Source organism: Hyla sarda, chromosome 7 (genome assembly GCF_029499605.1).
Source record: "Hyla sarda isolate aHylSar1 chromosome 7, aHylSar1.hap1, whole genome shotgun sequence".
NCBI classification, from domain to species: Eukaryota; Metazoa; Chordata; class Amphibia; order Anura; family Hylidae; genus Hyla; species Hyla sarda.
Window position 1 is genome coordinate 206811231 of NC_079195.1, and position 18832 is coordinate 206830062.

At 41.7% G+C, this 18832-nt stretch overlaps 1 protein-coding gene across 2 annotated transcripts in view; it reads right to left on the minus strand.

Moving 5' to 3' along the window:
• The window catches only part of SLC5A9 (solute carrier family 5 member 9), a 36387-nt gene extending 19082 nt beyond the window's left edge, over positions 1–17305 (minus strand). The window contains exons 1-8 of one of the 2 annotated variants that reach the window (XM_056532468.1): positions 17189–17305; positions 13389–13460; positions 11308–11369; positions 8492–8596; positions 5280–5444; positions 3743–3848; positions 1726–1806; positions 877–1082 (exon numbers count right to left, since the gene is read on the minus strand). In XM_056532468.1, coding sequence (XP_056388443.1) covers positions 877–1082; positions 1726–1806; positions 3743–3848; positions 5280–5444; positions 8492–8596; positions 11308–11369; positions 13389–13460; positions 17189–17192 — 801 coding nt within the window. In that variant the 5' untranslated portion in view covers positions 17193–17305. The remainder of the gene's footprint in view (positions 1–876; positions 1083–1725; positions 1807–3742; positions 3849–5279; positions 5445–8491; positions 8597–11307; positions 11370–13388; positions 13461–17188) is intronic. The other variant, XM_056532467.1, reaches the window with a different exon arrangement.
• Positions 17306–18832: the final 1527 nt, after the last annotated feature.

An 18832-nucleotide genomic window follows, 5' to 3' on the forward strand; every position in this document is an offset into this window, starting at 1 on the left:
CGACTGATTTATAGAAAATTCAATTTTCCCAATAGTAAATAGAGAGGAATCCTGCAAGTCTGAATAACTTTTCCCACTAGTAAAAACCCGAAACTCTTAGTAAATGAGGCCCGATATGTCAAGCTGGAGGCCGAGCCTAAAGCGTATGATCACACTCTAGTATACAGTATATAATTAATTATAGACTTGTGCTGATCTGGCACTGATCCTGAGTTACATCCATTATTATCCTGTAGGGCTGACGTAGAAATTCTGCACAATGTTAATGGAAACCATAAACATGTTTGCCAAAATACAACCCAAACTGCTTAAAGGGGTACTCCACCCCTAGACATCTTGTCCCCTATCCAAAAGGATGCGGGATACGATGTCTGATCGCTGGGGACCACACAATCTCGGCTGCGAAATCTGGGGCACAGAGCGAACTTCACAACTTCAGATGACTGGTGATGTGGGGTGGAGGCTCGTGCTATCACAGTCACGCCCCTCTCATGCCGTCACGGCCACGCCCCCTCAATGCAAGTCTATGGGAGGGGGCGTGACATTGAGGGGGCGTGGCCATGATGACACAAACGGGGCGTGACCGGGATGTCACGAGCCTCTGGCTCTGCACCCGACGCTCTAAACAAACGCCGGGTGAAGCAGGGAGATTTAACTGAGCTTTTGTAATGCAGCAGTATTTTTTTTTACTTTTTTACTGTGAATTTGAAGTTCGTGGGGGAAAAAAAAACCCTTCCCAGGATGCAATTTAATAACAGGCTTTTGTGAAATGTCAAAAATAATAAACATCCCCAAAATGATATAAACATCCCCGAAATTGGAAAGTTACTTTTTAATTGCTGTGGTTTTTGAGGAAGTCATGTGTCTTTGACTCACCTGGTCAGTACACCAAACCCAAGTGGCCAATATTGTCAGACCAAATATGAGACCGGGCCAGGGCAGATCGCCAGTGATCGGGTCACGTAGCATGTGGAAGGCATCACTGCGGGGCAGATGACAGGTTGTGTTGGGAACAGTTACATTCGGGATCGCTTTCATGTACTTCTCTTCTAATCCTGTGTACCAGCCAATTTCCACAAATGCTGCAAAATGAATGAAAATGTAAACTAAATATATAAACTGAATTTGAAGGGTACATATGACGTGTACTGTGTAAAAAAAAAAAAAAAAAAAAGTGATCCTCCCTCCCTGCTTCCAGCTTGTGGTCCAGAAGAAGGCTCCAATATTATTTACTGTGTGAGTCGGTGTGGAGCGCGAATATTTCATATATGCGAATATGCAAAAATTCGCCAATATCGGCACTTCTAGGGGACACTGATCCCTCCCTTCTTTTAGCTTGTGGGCCAATGAGAAGGATGCAAACACAGTTGTCAGAGGTTAGCAACATCCCTAGCAACCAATAGGAAAGTAGTTAGTTGAAAGATATAATCGCGCATGCGCACTTTGCGAATTTCATTACAAATTTCGCATGGAAAAGAAAGGTGAACGAATATGTGAAATTTGCGAACATAGGACGAATATTCGTCCATATAGTCGCAAAATATTGCAAACTCGAATATGGCCTATGCCGCTCATCATTAGGCATGAGCAATGTGCAACTAGCACTGGTATCAAGGACCTATTAAAATGATGAAATTAATATGACATCGATTCCCCATTGGTCGGACTGGGCTTACGACTATTGAAAATTTGAAGAATAAGTTCTGTGTACAGTGAAAAACTTACAAATAAACATGAGGATGAAGGCCCCGACCACCATGATGACTGTCTGCAGGGTATCGGTGTAGATGACCGCAGCTAGTCCACCTGTTGGATACAGCACATTTTACGTTATATCAACTGTTCAACTTTATTTAATTAAAATGTACATGATATTTGCATGTTCTGAATTAGCAGGAGTGTAATATCATTTTATATTTTCTGCAGTTTGGGATGTAGGAAATAAGATACACATACAAGATACACACGTGTCTTATCTGATAAAGGTGGATTTGTTTCATTGGCCGATTAGTATTCGGCCCGTGCACTTGCTGGGTATGGTGAAGAGCGTCTGGCTCACTGAATGTACTAAGAAGTGTAATGAGAAATGTATAGTACATTGCTGAACACCTCTGGGCTGATGTACAGGAGCAAGGACTCCTATCAAAAACAGGAGTCCCTACACCTTTACATACAGAGCAATGAGGCATTCAACAATTACTACTTTTTTTTTTATACATAAAGGAGTATCCTGGGATAGAAAACTTATCCCCTATCCTAAGGATATGGCAAAAGTGTTAGATCGTGGCAGTAAGCAGATTTTGTGCACATTTTCTGCAGAAAATCTGTAACAGATTATGCTATCATTGACTTCAATAGGTCAGCAAAAAATCTGCAACTGCACTTAAAGGGGTACTCTGGTGGAATTTTTTTTTATTTTTTAAATCAACTAAACAGAAAGTTGAACAGATTTGTAAATTACTTCAAGATAGAAAAGAACTACACAACTTCCTCTGGAGCATACAGCAGCTGATAATTACATGAAGGATTAAGATTTTTTAATTTGAAGTAATTTACAAATCTTTTCAACGTTCTGCGACTAGTTGATTAGAAAATGTTTTTTTTTTTTCCACCAGAGTACCCCTTTAAACTTAAATACCTGCTGAAAATCGTCTGTAGTCTGAACAGACCCTTAGGCTGTGTAGTTGACTGGTGCAGAACTGGTCCTATACGCTGAAATGCTCATGTACACAGGATTGGCTCCCTCCATTTTTATCAGCCGGTGTTTAACAATAACCTTTTTGCCCAAAAAGGAATTGCTGGCACAGTCCTTGAGAATCATATGAAGAGATTATTAATCTTAGCAACCCCCGGGTTCAGCTTACATTCCTATCATGATGGTTTGGACAAAGTGCAATTATGCGATTACGCCGTGATAACAGGGAGAAAGTGCTATTTATTTAACCCATTTACAACCAGAGTATTGAGATATATGTATGTATATATATATATATATATATATATATGGGTTTATTAACTTCTGCACTTGGAATAAATTGCCTATAAATCACAGATTTTTGCCCAAACCCCAGGATTGTGCAAAACTTTTGTGACTTTTTGCAAATTTGAGCAGCCTCGCCAAGTGAGTGGGGCTTGGTGCAGAGGGAACATGGTTACACATGAAGGGGTTGTGCATGACCGATTTACTACAATTAACCCCTGTTCAAGCCTGTTCCAGTACTTATCATTTGCTTTATGCTCTGGAGGATTTCCTGTAGTCATTCAAGTCACACACAGTGTTCTCTGCTGCCATCTCTGTCTGTATCAGGAACTTCCAGAGCATGAATTCCCAGAGCAAACCACTCCTGCACTAGACAGTTCTCGATATGGACAGAGGTGTCAGCAGAGAGCACTGTGGTCAAACTTAGAGGACTACATGACTGTCTTCAAGAAATTTGGCAGCTGATAAGTACTGGCAGGCTTCATTTTTTTATGGATGTAATTTATAAATATGTGTAACTTGCAATTACCTGTTGATTGGTTGATTTTCTCCAGAGTGCCCCTTTAAATTACAGCAACACATTTCACACTTTTTATTGTAAATGATTTGGGGTAAAAGGTCTTGTATAATAGAGGATTAAAGTTGATTCATTTTTGAAACCCACTCCACCTCCCCCTTTTAGGGAACAAAAAAAAAAAAACATCATCATCCCACCATCCATCCAGTAGTAATATATAAAAAATACATTATAAAGATAGTTACCAGCAACAGTGTAAATGGCTGTGACTATTAGTAATATCACTGTAGCCAGGTAAATATTCCAACCCAGGGATAACTGGATGAACAGAGCTCCAGAATAAATATCTGTCTACAAAAAAATAATAATAATAATAATAAATAAATTAAATAAATATATAATAAATGAAAATAAAAATTAATAAATGTAAATGTTATCATCAATGCCATTATGCATAAAAAAGACAGGTTCTGTATGGGTTTTGCTACATTACATAACCACAAGCAGTGCTTTGTACACTGAGGACAAGCAGGGCTCTGTACACAGAGGACAAGCAGGGCTCTGTACACAGAGGACAAGCAGGGCTCTGTACACTGAGGACAAGCAGGGCTCTGTACACTGAGGACAAGCCGGGCTCTGTACACTGAGGACAAGCCGGGCTCTGTACACTGAGGACAAGCAGGGCTCTGCACACTGAGGACAAGCAGGGCTCCGTACACTGAGGACAAGCAGGGCTCTGTACACTGAGGACAAGCAGGGCTCTGTACACTGAGGACAAGCGGGGCTCTGTACACTGAGGACAAGCGGGGCTCTGTACACTGAGGACAAGCAGGGCTCTGTGCACTGAGGACAAGCAGGGCTCTGTACACTGAGGACAAGCAGGGCTCTGTGCAGTGAGGCTCTGTGACACGCTCCTGCCTCACACAGCAGGATGATTGACAATCCAGGAGCCTGCACAAAGCCCTGCTTGTCCCGCCCTCACTTCCTGTATTTGGCCTCCTCATAGAGACACACAGGCAATATCTGCAGGGACAGCATTTTTTTCACCCAAAATATACACATTTTTTAACCAATGTATATTACAAATATAGATATAATGGTATTATCTACATTATATAAAAATGTTTTGCTAACTATAGGCACACTTTAAGGTAAAAGGGGGTCACTAATGAGTTAAATAAAGAATAGATATACTACTTATAGCAGTGTTTTCATAACAATTTTTCTCCATCTGTTGCAAAACAATGCTCAGGCCAAGCAGGAAGCGTTCAGATGTATGTTAACCCTTTTGTGTCCTGATCTTCACTATGCCCTGCACCTTAATAGCATAGGGACTGGCACTGTGGTTGGGGCCACCGTATTAAGAAGGTGGGCATCCCAAAAGGCATAGACAGAGGGTATGAGTCAGTACAGGGCTGCAATTATCCCTTCCAGCATGACAGTGATTGGTTGATATGGCCAAAACCAGATAGTTTTGCTTTCAGACATATTGATAAATCTGAACCATTAACTCTAACTAAAATGAAGTAGGTTTAGCAGGAAATAGGGCCCTATAATTTTGTACTATAATTAAATAGGGCCCTATAATACCTCTGAGATGATTGATTAGATTTGCCTTTATATTTGCACCTAAAATACAAGATACACCATGCAAAATTTAGTTGGAACGTTTTAATGGGCCTAACATAATACTGAAATGATTGATACCAGTAATATCTGATACAATTTTAATAATTACAGCGATAAAGTAAATAATAACAGTCTAGCCGATATCGAACCTACCGATATCTTGGTGAAAATGTAGAGGATGAGGGATAGGACAGACATGTAAATCCGAATACGGTGACCACCAAAACGTTTTTCCAAGTACTCAGGCATAGTGACTACTCCAGAGGCAATATATACAGGTACGAAGATCCATCCAAGAGCGATCAGCATCCAAGATGCCTTGCAAATAAAAATGATACCATTATCACACTAAAGGTGGCCATACACAATAGATAGAAGTAGATTGGATGTAAATAAATGATCATGATGAAAAATCATTTCACAGACACGATTTTTAGTATTTAGTATTCTTGTGTTCTGTCTTATGTTTCTTTAGTTGCATTCACACTGTGCATTTTGTCAGTCCTGTTTTAACCTTGTTTGATCCTGGATCTCCTAGGATAGAATCCTGTTCTGAGCCTTGTGCTAATCCGTTTATCTAGGAGTGAGTTAGCCTTGAGTCTGTACCCATGTTTGCTTGTATTTTGAATTTTTGTTTTCTCTCAGGCTAGTATTCTGATCTCTGTGGAGTGTGCCCACTAGCTAGGAGCCTATTCGACTTTAGTATTGTTGTCCCTCCATGCTTGGAGTGGGGTGCCCAGTGTGTTTCTGGTTCTGTGTCCAGTGTGAACAGTGCTCTTTATTTCCTGACCTGTTTAGTGCTCTGATATTCAGTTAACCTGTTCATCTCCTGCATCTCCTGGTTTTTGTCTGTGGTTTACTTATCCTTATATCGATTCTTGTTCATATTATCATATCTGCGGTTAATCTTGATTCCAGTTTCTGAACTGTAGGTTATTATGCTATATCCTGCCTTGTTTGTATTTATATATCTGTTTGTTGTGTATTGTATTCCTGTTATGTTCCTGACTTTGTCCAGTTCTGTTTGTTTTGTTGACTATGACGCCCATGCACTTCAGCGGATGGAAGGGACCGGTTTCAAGTTGTCAAGGACATTCTTATCTGCAAGACCATTTGTGGACAAAAGATCTTCCCTGCATTGGCTGAAAATGTTAATAACAGTCTCATCAATGGGCCAAAACTTTCATGTACTGTTACATTTTGCCCAATGTTTGATCATCATGGTTGAAATTATCTATTTTCATCAACCTTAATAAAAAGTAAATAGGGAAGTTAAGAACAGAAAATTTAGTGAGTGGTTATTTGGTGGTAATTTTTTTTTTTTTTCTAAATATGCCCCTTCTGTTAAACAAATCACTGGTCAAGGTAGGACACCATTATTGTGCAATTACAATGACATTGTAACAGAATAGGTGATAAATGTATGATCACATGGACCCCGCAATTACTCGAATGGGGGAGGAGGACATGGAATAGAGGAACAGTCACACATGCACAACTTTTATGAATGCAGGGGTGGAACACTCCTTAAAGGGGTACTCTGACGGAAAACATCTTATCATCTTATAAGATGTCTCATCACGGGGGTACCGCCGCTGGCAGCGGCATTTTCCAGAACATGGAAGCTTGGAGCTTCCGTGTTCGTGAAGTAACACCACGCCCCCTCTATTCATATCTATGGGAAGGGGGCGTGCCATCTTATCCCCTATCCTATTCCTTATAAGATGTTTTCTGGTGGAGAACCCCTTTAAGGACTATAGTAATGTCCCAGTACAGAATATGGTTCTGTACTACCCTTAGGCCCTGTCAGGTTGAGTCCCTCGGTGACCTGGGGGCTCTCCTGCAGTGTCTCTCCTGCTGTTACTGTACTGTAATCTATTTTATTTTATGGATAGTCAGTGTCCTAATGTATAGTTAGTATAAAGGACCTTTGGAAGACTCCAGCAGTTGTCTAAAGGACATGTGAACTGTCACATGCTTATGTTATCACATGTTTACCCAGAGAGCACCAGCTTAACACATGACCCACAGCTTTACCAATGGGCTTTGGCTTAGCCCCCCTTTATATAAGGGGGCGGCCATTACAATTCTCTCTCTTAGCTCTTATGCTACCTGCTGAGGAAAAGTCAAGACCTGAGATCTTAGTGCTAGTGACCAGCACCTGGAAGGCCGCAATGCTACAGTCATTCCAGTAAGTCAAAAGTCTGTGTCTGCTGTCACTACCCATAGTCAAGTCCAGTCTAAAGTCAAGTCTCAAGATAATTATCTAAAGTCAATTACAAGTCTAATTTGTCCCAGCAAGCTGCGAGGTCCTTCTGTTTTCCTGGCCACCTCTCTGGGGAATCTGGCCTAGCTGTGAACATAATACCATCTATGTAAACTCAGTAAAGCCTCTGTTAAACCATAACTGGTTGTGGACTCTTCTTTCACTACCTAGCCATTGGAATAGCGGAGATACCGTTCGTGTGGTTCCGGTACCCAAAAACCACTCTGGCGACACAAACACTAGGGGTTAACAACACCTTGCCCAGGGGGTTAATACCATCTTGCCCCTCCACCTACACCGATACACCCCCTGGTCCCGCCATACACCATGGGTCACCACACTATGTTATCCAAAACATTAGTAACAAAGTTTCCTCCCAAAACAACATTTTGAATAGTAAATCAGAAGTTAAAGCAAAAGCCAAAGTTCTGTTTTAGTTTCTGAGGCGAATTTATCATTGTGTAAATCAAAATCTTTTTACCCTCGTTTTCTTGGGCTTATATCATGTATGTTCCCCCATATTTATCAAAGAGAAATACATTCTTTCTAAACAGCAAAGTAGCATAGATGTTGTCAAGTTTGTAGGTATGGTCTGGGCTAGTGTAAGACTGCACAAAAATTTAGCGACAATTAAAAAAAAAAAAAAAAAAATCAGTTGATCAAACACCGACCACTGGAAAAACCTAGCATAAAAAGCTAAAAATACCACACTACACATAAGTTGTTTTGTTTTTTTAGTCTAAAAGAGTTGGACAAAATTTTTGGACCATTTTACCCATTGCAGGCAAAAATGCACAACAATTTTCCACTGAAAAAAATCGGGTAAAATCAATGTTGCGTTCTCCCATTGTCTGTATTTTTGTATTGTGTTTCCACAGATACTTTTAAAGGGACAATAGGAAGTGAAGCCATATTGGTTGTCATAAGTTTCTTAGTCTGTAATGACCATCTATGATTTTGTCACTGTGTTGGATCACTATCTATTTTCAGTAATGGCTGATGCAACAAGGAAAAGTTTGATTGCTGCTCTGTTGACAAATCTCAAAGTCAAGTCTGCTTATTTACATGAAAGTTCATAGTAAGGGAAAAATGTTCTTACATTCCATTCAAAACCTCCGACTGCCAAACCTCCCGCGGCTCCTGATCCGGCCATTGCTACAAAGAGACCGCTTCCAACATTGCTGGACATTAAAGATGCACCAATCTGAAAGGACAAAAACAATGTTCTAGATATTTGCATTGATATAAAAGTACTATGTTTGTATCTACTGTGGAATTAAGATATAGTCTTGGTGGTGCTCAACACCTGCCGCAGTTTGGGGTGCGTCATGCTCCCTGTATGAACAGAGCACATGTGTGACAATACTTTACTCTCCCATTGCTCTCCATGGAGAGTTACATTCTGGATTGTTGAGAGAGAATAAATAGTGAGTTCTGCATCGGGCACCATCCAACCTATGGCCCGCCCTGCATCTACTTTTGTGCTCATAACTTACTTCACTCCCCTGATCCTGCTCAGTGTGAAAGGTTAGCTTCAATGGGTAAAGGTGAGGTGATAGGGGCTGGAGGTGAGATGTCTTTCCATTAGGTGCACTTTTCATTGCTGATTTCAGTATGTAGGCAGGTTGCTTTCTCTTTTTGCAGTCTCTGTTTGCTGTTTATGCTGTATACCCCTACATCTGTATACTTGTGATTTTGTACTTTATCACCTATACATTCCTTTGTATATCTCTCCTTTTTTCAGTTTGTGCTACTAGCCGTGCCTGAGCATATATTTGTGTGTGTTTTTGTATCAACATGTTTTGTCCCCTTTTTGAATCAATAAAGTTTGTTATTATTTGATATGATTCGGTATCATGTGGTTTGATTTTTTGGTGAGGGTAATTTGATAGGACCACAGGACGACAGGAGCAATTATAGGCCAATAACCTTTTTGGTGTTCAATGGGTAAACCAAATCAACACAATTCTACGTGGACTCTTAAAATGGAAACACAACAAATTTTTGGGCCAATGTATCCTAATAGCAGCCGAACCTCAATCTTCAACCCAGAGAACATATTTTTAAGATTCTGGGATTGGTTTTCAATGAGCGATCAGTGGTAGTTGCCCTTCCACTGCAGCAGCCAACCTAACAGCGCTGTAGATGTCTATGTAGCTCTTCCTGGTACTGCAACGCCATCTGTTTCGAGTGCAGCATCAGGCACAGAGGCCTTCATTTACTATTGCGGGTTGTGCGACAGATTCTGGCGCATTGTGCCATAAATTCTGTCTGCACCAGTATTTGCACCAGAATTGAGAAAAACCAGACTAACTCTCCATTTTACTGAGAAAACCCGAAAATGGGGCATGGCCATCGGGACAAGGGGGCGTGGTCACTGAAAAGGGGGGTGTTCCCAACATTATAACAAAAACCCAACATATTTACTAAGGTTTCCACAGAAAATGTGGTGTATTTGAGCTAAGCAAAATGTAGGGGAATTAGGGGAATTGTAGGGAATTAAAACCCACAAAGAAACCTACACAACATTCTTAGTAAATCAGGGCCAGATACTGGATTTGCAGTTGCAAATTGCAAATAATACACTAACCACGTGTGTAGGATTTCGGCGGGTTGGTGCCCTTTACAGCACCTTATGTGGATATCCTCTCTCATGGTGTACAATATATTAAACCTCTACCAAATCAATAATCTATGGAATGGTTTCCGAAGCCTATGCAGCTTGATTAATGTGGGTTTGGGGACCAAGAATTGGATGAGAGATCTGTGTGTTGAGGCATCCAGACTAGTGGTGATCCCCAACAACCTCACAGGTTACACATCCCTAAGGTCACTCTGCTGTTTGGAGTGGGTTATGGAACAAGACCCCAAATGAACACTAATTTTTCACAAAAAAAACAACAACTTTTAAAGGGGTTTTGCATTATTCCAACTGAGAGCATATCACTAGGATATTCAGTAAGTATTGATACAATGGGATCCCCGACTGCTCTATCACTGTAGGCCTTACTGCCTCTTTCCTAGCACCCTTGTACTTTCTTCTAATAATTAACAATGGGCACAGCGGTTGGGAGCCCAGTATGGTTAATACATCCACTTGGAATCTCTGTGGATGCAAATGACCTTCTATAGAAGCAGCAATGGGGTTTAGGTTCCCATTGTAAAAGTTTTGCTCCTTATTAAATATTACCAGATAAGAGCTTTCACTGACCTCATTTTGTATCTAAGCATTTATTAACCAAGCCGCGCCAATCCTACAGCTTCAGAGTTATAGCCTTACCAGGTCTGTGAGCTATGTACAATTTGCACTGGACTTGTCTATAGTCTACATGTTTGGTGCTCCTGACACTTTTGAAGTTGGAAGTAAAAACTGATTGACAAAAGGTTAAAGGGTACTCCGAAGGGGGGGGGGGGGGGGGGACATTTTTCAGAATCATCTAGTGCCAGAAAGTTAGACACATTTGTAAATTACATCGATTTAAGAATCTTAATCCTTCCAGTATTTATCAACTGCTGTAGTTCTTTCCAGTCAGACCACAGTGCTCTCTGCTGACACCTCTGTCCATGTCAGGAACTGTCCAGAGTAGGAGAGGTTTGCCATGGGGATTTGCTCCTACTTTGGACAGTTCTGGACACAATATAATGGAATAATGAAAAGTCAGTTACTTTATTATTAAATAAATAATTCCTTGTAGTTATTTTGAGACAACAATGGGGGAAACACGGCACCACATGTGGTGTTCACGTGGAATGATAATAATTTGTTAGAATTTTTTATGTAATGAGTCTAAGGGTTAAGACTAGATGGGAAGCATGCCAAGAGAAATAGTAATGCCTTATCTAGTCCTTGGCAGTGCTTTAGGGTTATAGAAGTTGCATTAATAACATGGATAGCACCAAATACACTACACTAACCAGGCTAGAGACAATCCCCAATATAAACGTGTTGCAAATGTTCTCTTCTCTTTTTACAAAATCTATGAAAAAAAATTGGAGAAAAAACTTTTGGCATTATAATGAAAAAATAATGCACTAGCCATTTCCGTTATCTAAGCAATAATGATAACTTGAAGTTGTGTGGATAAAAGATCCAGTGTATGAATATCCTCCAATCTTTAAAATGTTGGTGTTAGTAATAGACTGAAAGTACAATAGTGTCTATCAGTAAGGCTGCATTAACACTACACGGGGACTGGACCCGGCTGGGGGATGGGAAAATCGGGCGCTCCTGTATCCCAGCCGGCCCTGGCCCCCATCTCATTTGAATGAGTCGAATGGAGTTAGTAAGTGACTCCGGTCGGCTCAGTTTTGCCGCGTATCTGGTTTTCTGGCCGGACTGAAAACCGCAGCATACCACGGTTTTTAGTCCAGCCAGAAAACTGGAAATGGGGCAAAAATTAGCAGACAAGAGTCATTATCTGATGCCGGCCGGCTCATTAAAATGAATGAGATGGGGGCCGGGGCCGGCTGGGATACGGGTGCGCCCGGTTTTCCCATCCCCCAGACAGATCCAGTCCCCGTATGAAGGAAACGTAGTGTGAATGCAGCCTTACTGATACTGATTAAATGCACTGGCCACTTCACTTTTGTTCTAGTATGATGGCACCTGACACTAGACACCTGACCGGGACTGTTTTCTTACACTCCCACAAGGTATGTATCTAATCCCGTCCGCTACGTTAAACATTTTGTCACAAATTTAGAAATAGTACCCCCTTGCCATTTTATTATTTCCCTTTTGCCATTTCATCACCACCTTGTACCATTTCATCACTCACTTGGCCATTTCATTACCCCTTATGCCATTTCATTGCCACCTTGTGCCATTTTATTACCCCCCTTGTGCCATTTCATTACCCCCCTGTGCCATTTCATTGGGCCCCTGTGGCACTTTAGAGGTTTGTGGGACTGTGAATGATTTTGCAGGACTCACTGTATGTGACTGTCTGCTCCGGCCCGCAGCAACTTCATTAACGTCCGCAAGTCTTGTATTGGGTCCTGCGGGACTTGTGGGATCCCAATCCAGGGCTCTACTTTACACTATCTGGATGTGCAGGTAATCGCAGCTCATCCAATTTACTTAAATGGAGTTGTGCTGCAATTTTTCTGTTCAGATGGTGGCTGGGATGCCACTGAGCAGGGAAAAATTTAAGATGAGTGTTCAGACCCTGAACAATACTAAAGTGATTTCTCCTGCTTCTATACTATCACTTTGGACATTTGGGAAACTCCTTTGGGTTACAGAAAATATATGTATATATTTTTTTATAAAGATACAGGCTCAGGATGTAAAATAAAAAAAAACATACTTACCCTCCCTGCTCTCACGTCACCACTGCTGTTACAGTCTTAATCCTCTCTGTACTGCACTTCCTTGGGTTGCTGATCAGCAAATCACTGGTCGCAGTGGTTTCCCACCTCACCCACTGATGGGCTAAATGGGAAGGTCCTTGTGCGAACATCAACACAAGGAAGTACAGCGCAGTTGGGACTGACAGCATAAGGGCAGCAGGGGAGTATGAGAGGTAAGTATATGTTTTTTTTTTCTATTTTAGAGGACCCAGAGCCTTAAACATTAGAAATGTTTTCCTCTGGAATAACCGTTTAAAGCTAAGTCATGGACATTTAATACTTATAGATGCTTTTCATAAAATTCTATACTTTTTAATATTAGAAAACTGAATGATTCAGTTATGAAAATAATCATTGTATTGGAAGTAAAGGAAACATGAACATTAGGGTCTATTCACGTGTCAGAATTTCCGCTTGCTGAATTCCGCCTCAAATTAAAGCCCATAGACTTCTATTGGATTCCGTACTCCCATTCACACTTCTTAGTTTCCACTTGCGGAATTTTGCAAGCAGAAATTCAAAAGTGTGAATGGGAGTGCGGAATCCCATAGAAGTCTATGGGCTTTAATTTGAGGCAGAATTCAGCAAGCGGAAATTCTGCAGTGTGAATAGACCCTTAGCCAATATGCTGTACAAGTTCTTACAGGAAACCAGGTCATTGTTCTTCCAGCTAGGAAATATCCTCCTACTGTTCCCCGACTTGCACGGACAGAAGACTGAAAAACAATTAACAAAAACTGATTAGTGTCCTATTAGTTACATATAATTCATATATTCTAATGGTAAGGAATTCCCATGACCATGAGTGTTTACTGTTAGGATTCCATTCTATTGACCTTTGTATTACAGGTACTGATAGGGTGAAGATACAGTCGGCTGATACTGAATTAGTTAAGACAAGATAATACTTAACTATATATATATCTACAGAACACACTCTATAGTTGCACAATGATCATCTACTAATAATCACGTTGGTACCATACCGATACAGCATGGTGCCGCAAGAGGTCTAAGTGCAGGGAAGAATATTCATATTGGGCAACACCCATTAAAGGAGTTGTCCTAGTCAAAAAAATAGGACCACATCTATCCATGGGCCGTGCCTAGTATTGCCAACCAGCTCTATTCATTGGAGTAAAGATAAGCTGCAAAACCAGACAGCCCATAGACATGTGTAAAAAAAGCAACTTTCCTAGTTTATTTAGTTTCGCCTTCAAATGTTCTTCCAAGTCCTTGTCAATTGCATTATGGAAAAGAAGCAAAACAAATAAAGAATAGATAGAACAAAAAAGATTCTGCAGCTCTCCAAGGATACAATGAATTAGTGCTTTATTCATCAAATAGTGAAGCAACGTTTAGGCTGCCTTACGTAGCCATTATCAGTGGTATTTGATGAATAAAGCCTAAAACTAATTAATTGTATCCTTGGAGTGCTGCTGGATCTTTTTTGTTTTGTCTTCATGGTAAACCCCTGACCCAAGTTTTGTCAGCTGGCACCCACAGTAAAAGACAGCATGAGTGTGGTCCTCCTTAGGTCCACATAGACTGAAACTAGATACTAGAATTTGTATAAGCATTGATGGGTAATACCGAAATGTTCATGGGACCATCTTCATTAATATCTGACTTATTTCCAGACACAACTTCTTCTAATAACCTGACTACTTTTCTGGCCAATGATCTCGAATTTTATCATATCTGCTCCTCTTCATCCTACTTTCTGAATAGAGTTGAGTTATCATAAGGGGGGAGTTCACTGACCTCTCTGGTTTAAGGGACAATTATCGGCTGAACAGGCTAATATAACCCTCTGTAATAGTCACAGGGATCAGCTGATAAATGAGCCAATTCTTCATTGATGGCAGATCGCATTGTTTTAACAGGTTAAAGCATCCTCATTTGTTGGACGCACATCTTCCTGTGTAATAGGGGGGCATGTGCCCAACAAAAGATGAAGGTAAATCGCCACATGAATGATCCAGTGGTGGTTTGTGTCTGCTTGATAATTGAGCAGTGCAAAGACCTTTGGTCCTTCTAAAGATGAGGACCAATGGGTCCCTAATTGATTTGACTAGGACTAAAAATTGGTCCCTAATTGATTTTACTAGGACTTAAAAAGGGACCAGAGACAAAGGGGTTGTTTGTTAGTTCTTCACCCTTTACCGCCACAATCTCTATTAGATTAGGATCACATATACATTCAATCACAATGGTTTTAATAATGAAGAATGAATGGACTCAAACAGTGCCTATAACATGCAAAAATGAGCATTGACTCCAACACTAAACAGCGATAACCAGGATGACTGAATTAATATATCAGATGCCAGTCACATAAAAGTTTGTTGAATTGGACAGGGAATGGGTCAGAGCCCAACAGGGGTCCTACAAAAATCAAAAAATCTCTTACTCAGAGGTAAGGCCCTTGGGTTCTATCGTTTCTAATCCATAAATCTTCCTTGATTCAGATCTCGACATCTTCGCCAAAAAAATTCCCAATTGTACTTTGGTTCATTTAGATCATATTCTGGGGAAAATTTAGCCCTTTTGGCCCCAATATCATATTCATTCCTCTATATTGTTGGGAATTGAAGTGGAAGACCTGTAGTTATCAGAAATTATCTGACTTGATAAATTGCTTACAACTGACCTTTTGCCATAACAACTACTTCTACCTTGTGTGCATAGGAAATATCTTATAGTTCTTGTGACTATTTTGTTTTAATACAGTCATTGAAAGTTATATGCATGGGACCTTGGTGACATTAACATGAATATCACAACTTGACAGCATTAAAAATAAATCGACCTTTGGGATCCTTAAAAAAATCCATGTTTTCTCTATATTAGTTTATGACAGCCACAGTAGCCACTAGCTCTTTATAAGCCAGAGCTCTGTGCATGTGAAAGACCCCAATATAGTCACGTGATCCAGAAGAACAGGTAGACACCATTAGACCCCACCCAAGGTAAACTGGAAAAACCATTACATATGGAGATCAGTAGTATGGGACTGAGTGCACCTGTAGTGAGTATACCTGTAGTGAGCGCACCTGTAGTGAGTTCACCTGTTGTGGGTGCACCTGTAGTGAGTGCTCCTGTAGTGAGTTCACCTGTTGTGGGTGCACCTGTAGTGAGCACACCTGTAGTGAGTTCACCTGTAGTGAGCAGAACTGTAGTGGATGCACCTGGAGTATGTACACCTGTAGTGAGTATACCTGTAGTGAGTACACATGTAGTGAGTACACCTGTAGTGAGTGCTCCTGTAGTGAGTACACCTGTAGTGAGTGCACATGTAGTGAGTACACCTGTAGTGAGTGCACCTGTAGTGAGTACACCTGTAGTGAGTGCACCTGTAGTGAGCACAACTGTAGTGAGTGTTCCTGTAGTGAGTGCACCTGTGGTGAGTGCCCCTGTAGTGAGTACACCTGTAGTGAGTGCTGCTGTAGTGAGTACACCTGTAGTGAGTGCACCTGAAGTGAGTGCACCTGTAGTGAGTGCACCTGCAGTGAGTACACCTGTAGTGAGTTCACCTGTAATGAGCACAACTGTAGTGCGTGCACCTGTAGTGAGTACACCTGTGGTGAGTACATCTGTGGTGAGTGCTCCTGTAGTGAGCACACCTGTAGTGAGTGCACCTGTAACTGTAGTGGGTGCACCTGTAGGGAGTATATCTGTAGTGAGTACACATGTAGTGAGTACACCTGTAGTGAGTACACCTGTAGTGAGTACATTTGTGGTGAGTACATCTGTGGTGAGTGCTCCTGTAGTGAGCACACCTGTAGTGAGTGCACCTGTAGTGAGTACACCTGTAGTGAGTATACCTGTAGTGAGTACACATGTAGTGAGTACACCTGTAGTGAGTGCTCCTGTAGTGAGTGCCCCTGTAGTGAGCACACCTGTAGTGAGCACACCTGTAGTGAGTGCTCCTGTAGTGAGTACACCTGTAGTGAGTGCTCCTGTAGTGAGTACACCTGTAGTGAGTGCTCCTGTAGTGAGTACACCTGTAGTGAGTACACCTGTAGTGAGTGCCCCTGTAGTGAGCACACCTGTAGTGAGTGCACCTGCAGTGAGTACACCTGTAGTGAGTACACCTGTAGTGAGTACACCTGCAGTGAGTGCACCTGTTTTGGACATCTCTGGTACCTTCAGCAGTGGAATATTGTGGCCTGTTGTGCAATGTTTCTTCCTAGATGTAGTAAACCTCTCCCAATGGTTGTAGACCAAATAAGATTAGATGAGGTGGCAACCTATACTGTGCAACATGCCCTAGAAAGTAGGAGTAGACACAGGGAATGAGCTTCAGTATCTGTGACAAAGATGGTAAGTACTGGAAGGATTTGGTAGCAACTAAATCCAAACCAGATACTAGACTAATATAAGTAAATGAGTCTTCCAGAATTGTACTGTGGACCATAACAGTAAAATATTATGGACTTACCCATATTCCAACTGCAAGGACAAAGACAAAATAAACCACAACAACAACTATATCAGGAATCCCAAAGCTGGCCACTTTAGGACCTGAGGACTGGGAGGCATTGTCCATGGCTCTTGGTGGAGTGTTGAATGCATCTCTCTCAGATGGAGCAGAACTTATCTACACATTGATTACTAACCAGATGTTAATGACTGACAGAGTTTATCTACCTGCTGACAGCCGCCTAACAATTATTGATCCTGCAGTATCCAGCAGACGATCACTTCAGGCTTGAAACAAATTGTTGACAATCTGTACAAAAAGTGTTGCCCATCATCTCTTCTTATCTTAATGGACTGTAAAATTGGATTTGGATGAAGCGGTCCAAATATGAAGTGCTTTTAGGAGTGTACCATGACCTGACCTGACTCTTGTGTTCTTAGTACAGTAAAATCTCCCAAGCAGACACCTCCCAATAGCGGTCAGTTTTTAATTCCCTGGCAGAGTCCCATAAGACTTAATGTATTTGCACCCAAATAGGGGAAACTCCCAATAGCGGACGCAAACACACCCAATAGGTGACAAAACACTCCCAATAGAGGATAACCAGGCTTATGTTCTGGCCCTACCTTGTACACAGGGCCGCCATCAGGGGGGTACAGCCAGTACCCCAGTAAGGGGCCCAGGCTCCCAGAGGGTCCTGGCCCATGCTACACCTCCATGCAGCAGCCCCAGCACAGAAGCAGAAGACTGCTGTTTAAACAGTGGTCTCCTGCATCTGTATGTCCGCCGACCACATTATTCCCCCCTCCCCCTGTGCTACTTTATTACCCCTGTGCCAAATCATCCCATTTTTACCCCCTGTGCCACAGAATTTATCCTTGACGCCCCCCTAGTGCTATTTAATTCCCCCTTTATTACCCTTTGTGCAAATTCATCACCCACAGCACCCACTTGCCATTTCATCCTACTTTTCCAATTTCTTTCCCCCTTTATCCCACCTGTGCAATTTAACCCCCTTTATCCCCCGTGCCACTTTACTCTCTCTGTGCAAAATCACCCTTCTTCCCCTGCTGTTCCTCTTACCTGACCAGCAGGTTCCTCCGCCTGATGTCCTCTGCGCTGCACTCACTGTGATACTATGAGCAGCGGCGGCTGCGGGCACTGACAAGTGAAGCTCCTGACCTCCTTAGGAGAACCTGAATCCCGCTAAGAGCCACTGCACCTGAGCCTGCTGGCCAGGAAAGAAGAACAGCAAGGGAAGAAGGGAAGGGGAAAAGTGATGTGGCACAAGGGGTAAGGGGGGGGGGGGGTGAAATGGCACAGGGGGTGGTGTGGTAAAGAGGGGGTGATGAATTTGCACAGAGGGTAATAAAGGGGGAATTAAATGGCATGGGGGGGATCAAGGGGAAATGATGTGGCACAGGGGGTAAGGGGGGGATGATTTGGGCACAAAGCACAGGGAGAATAAAACGGCACAGAACATAAAGGGGGGATGAAATAGTACAGGGGGGTTTATAAGTGGTGATTTAACTTCACTAGGAGATTCTACTGTAATATAGCCTTTTATCACATTTTATTAGTAATTACACTCTGGAGTGAGTACAGTATTCGGTCATTTAGAAAGATTGTTGATCCTTTTTTCCCAATAGGGGACATCTCTCA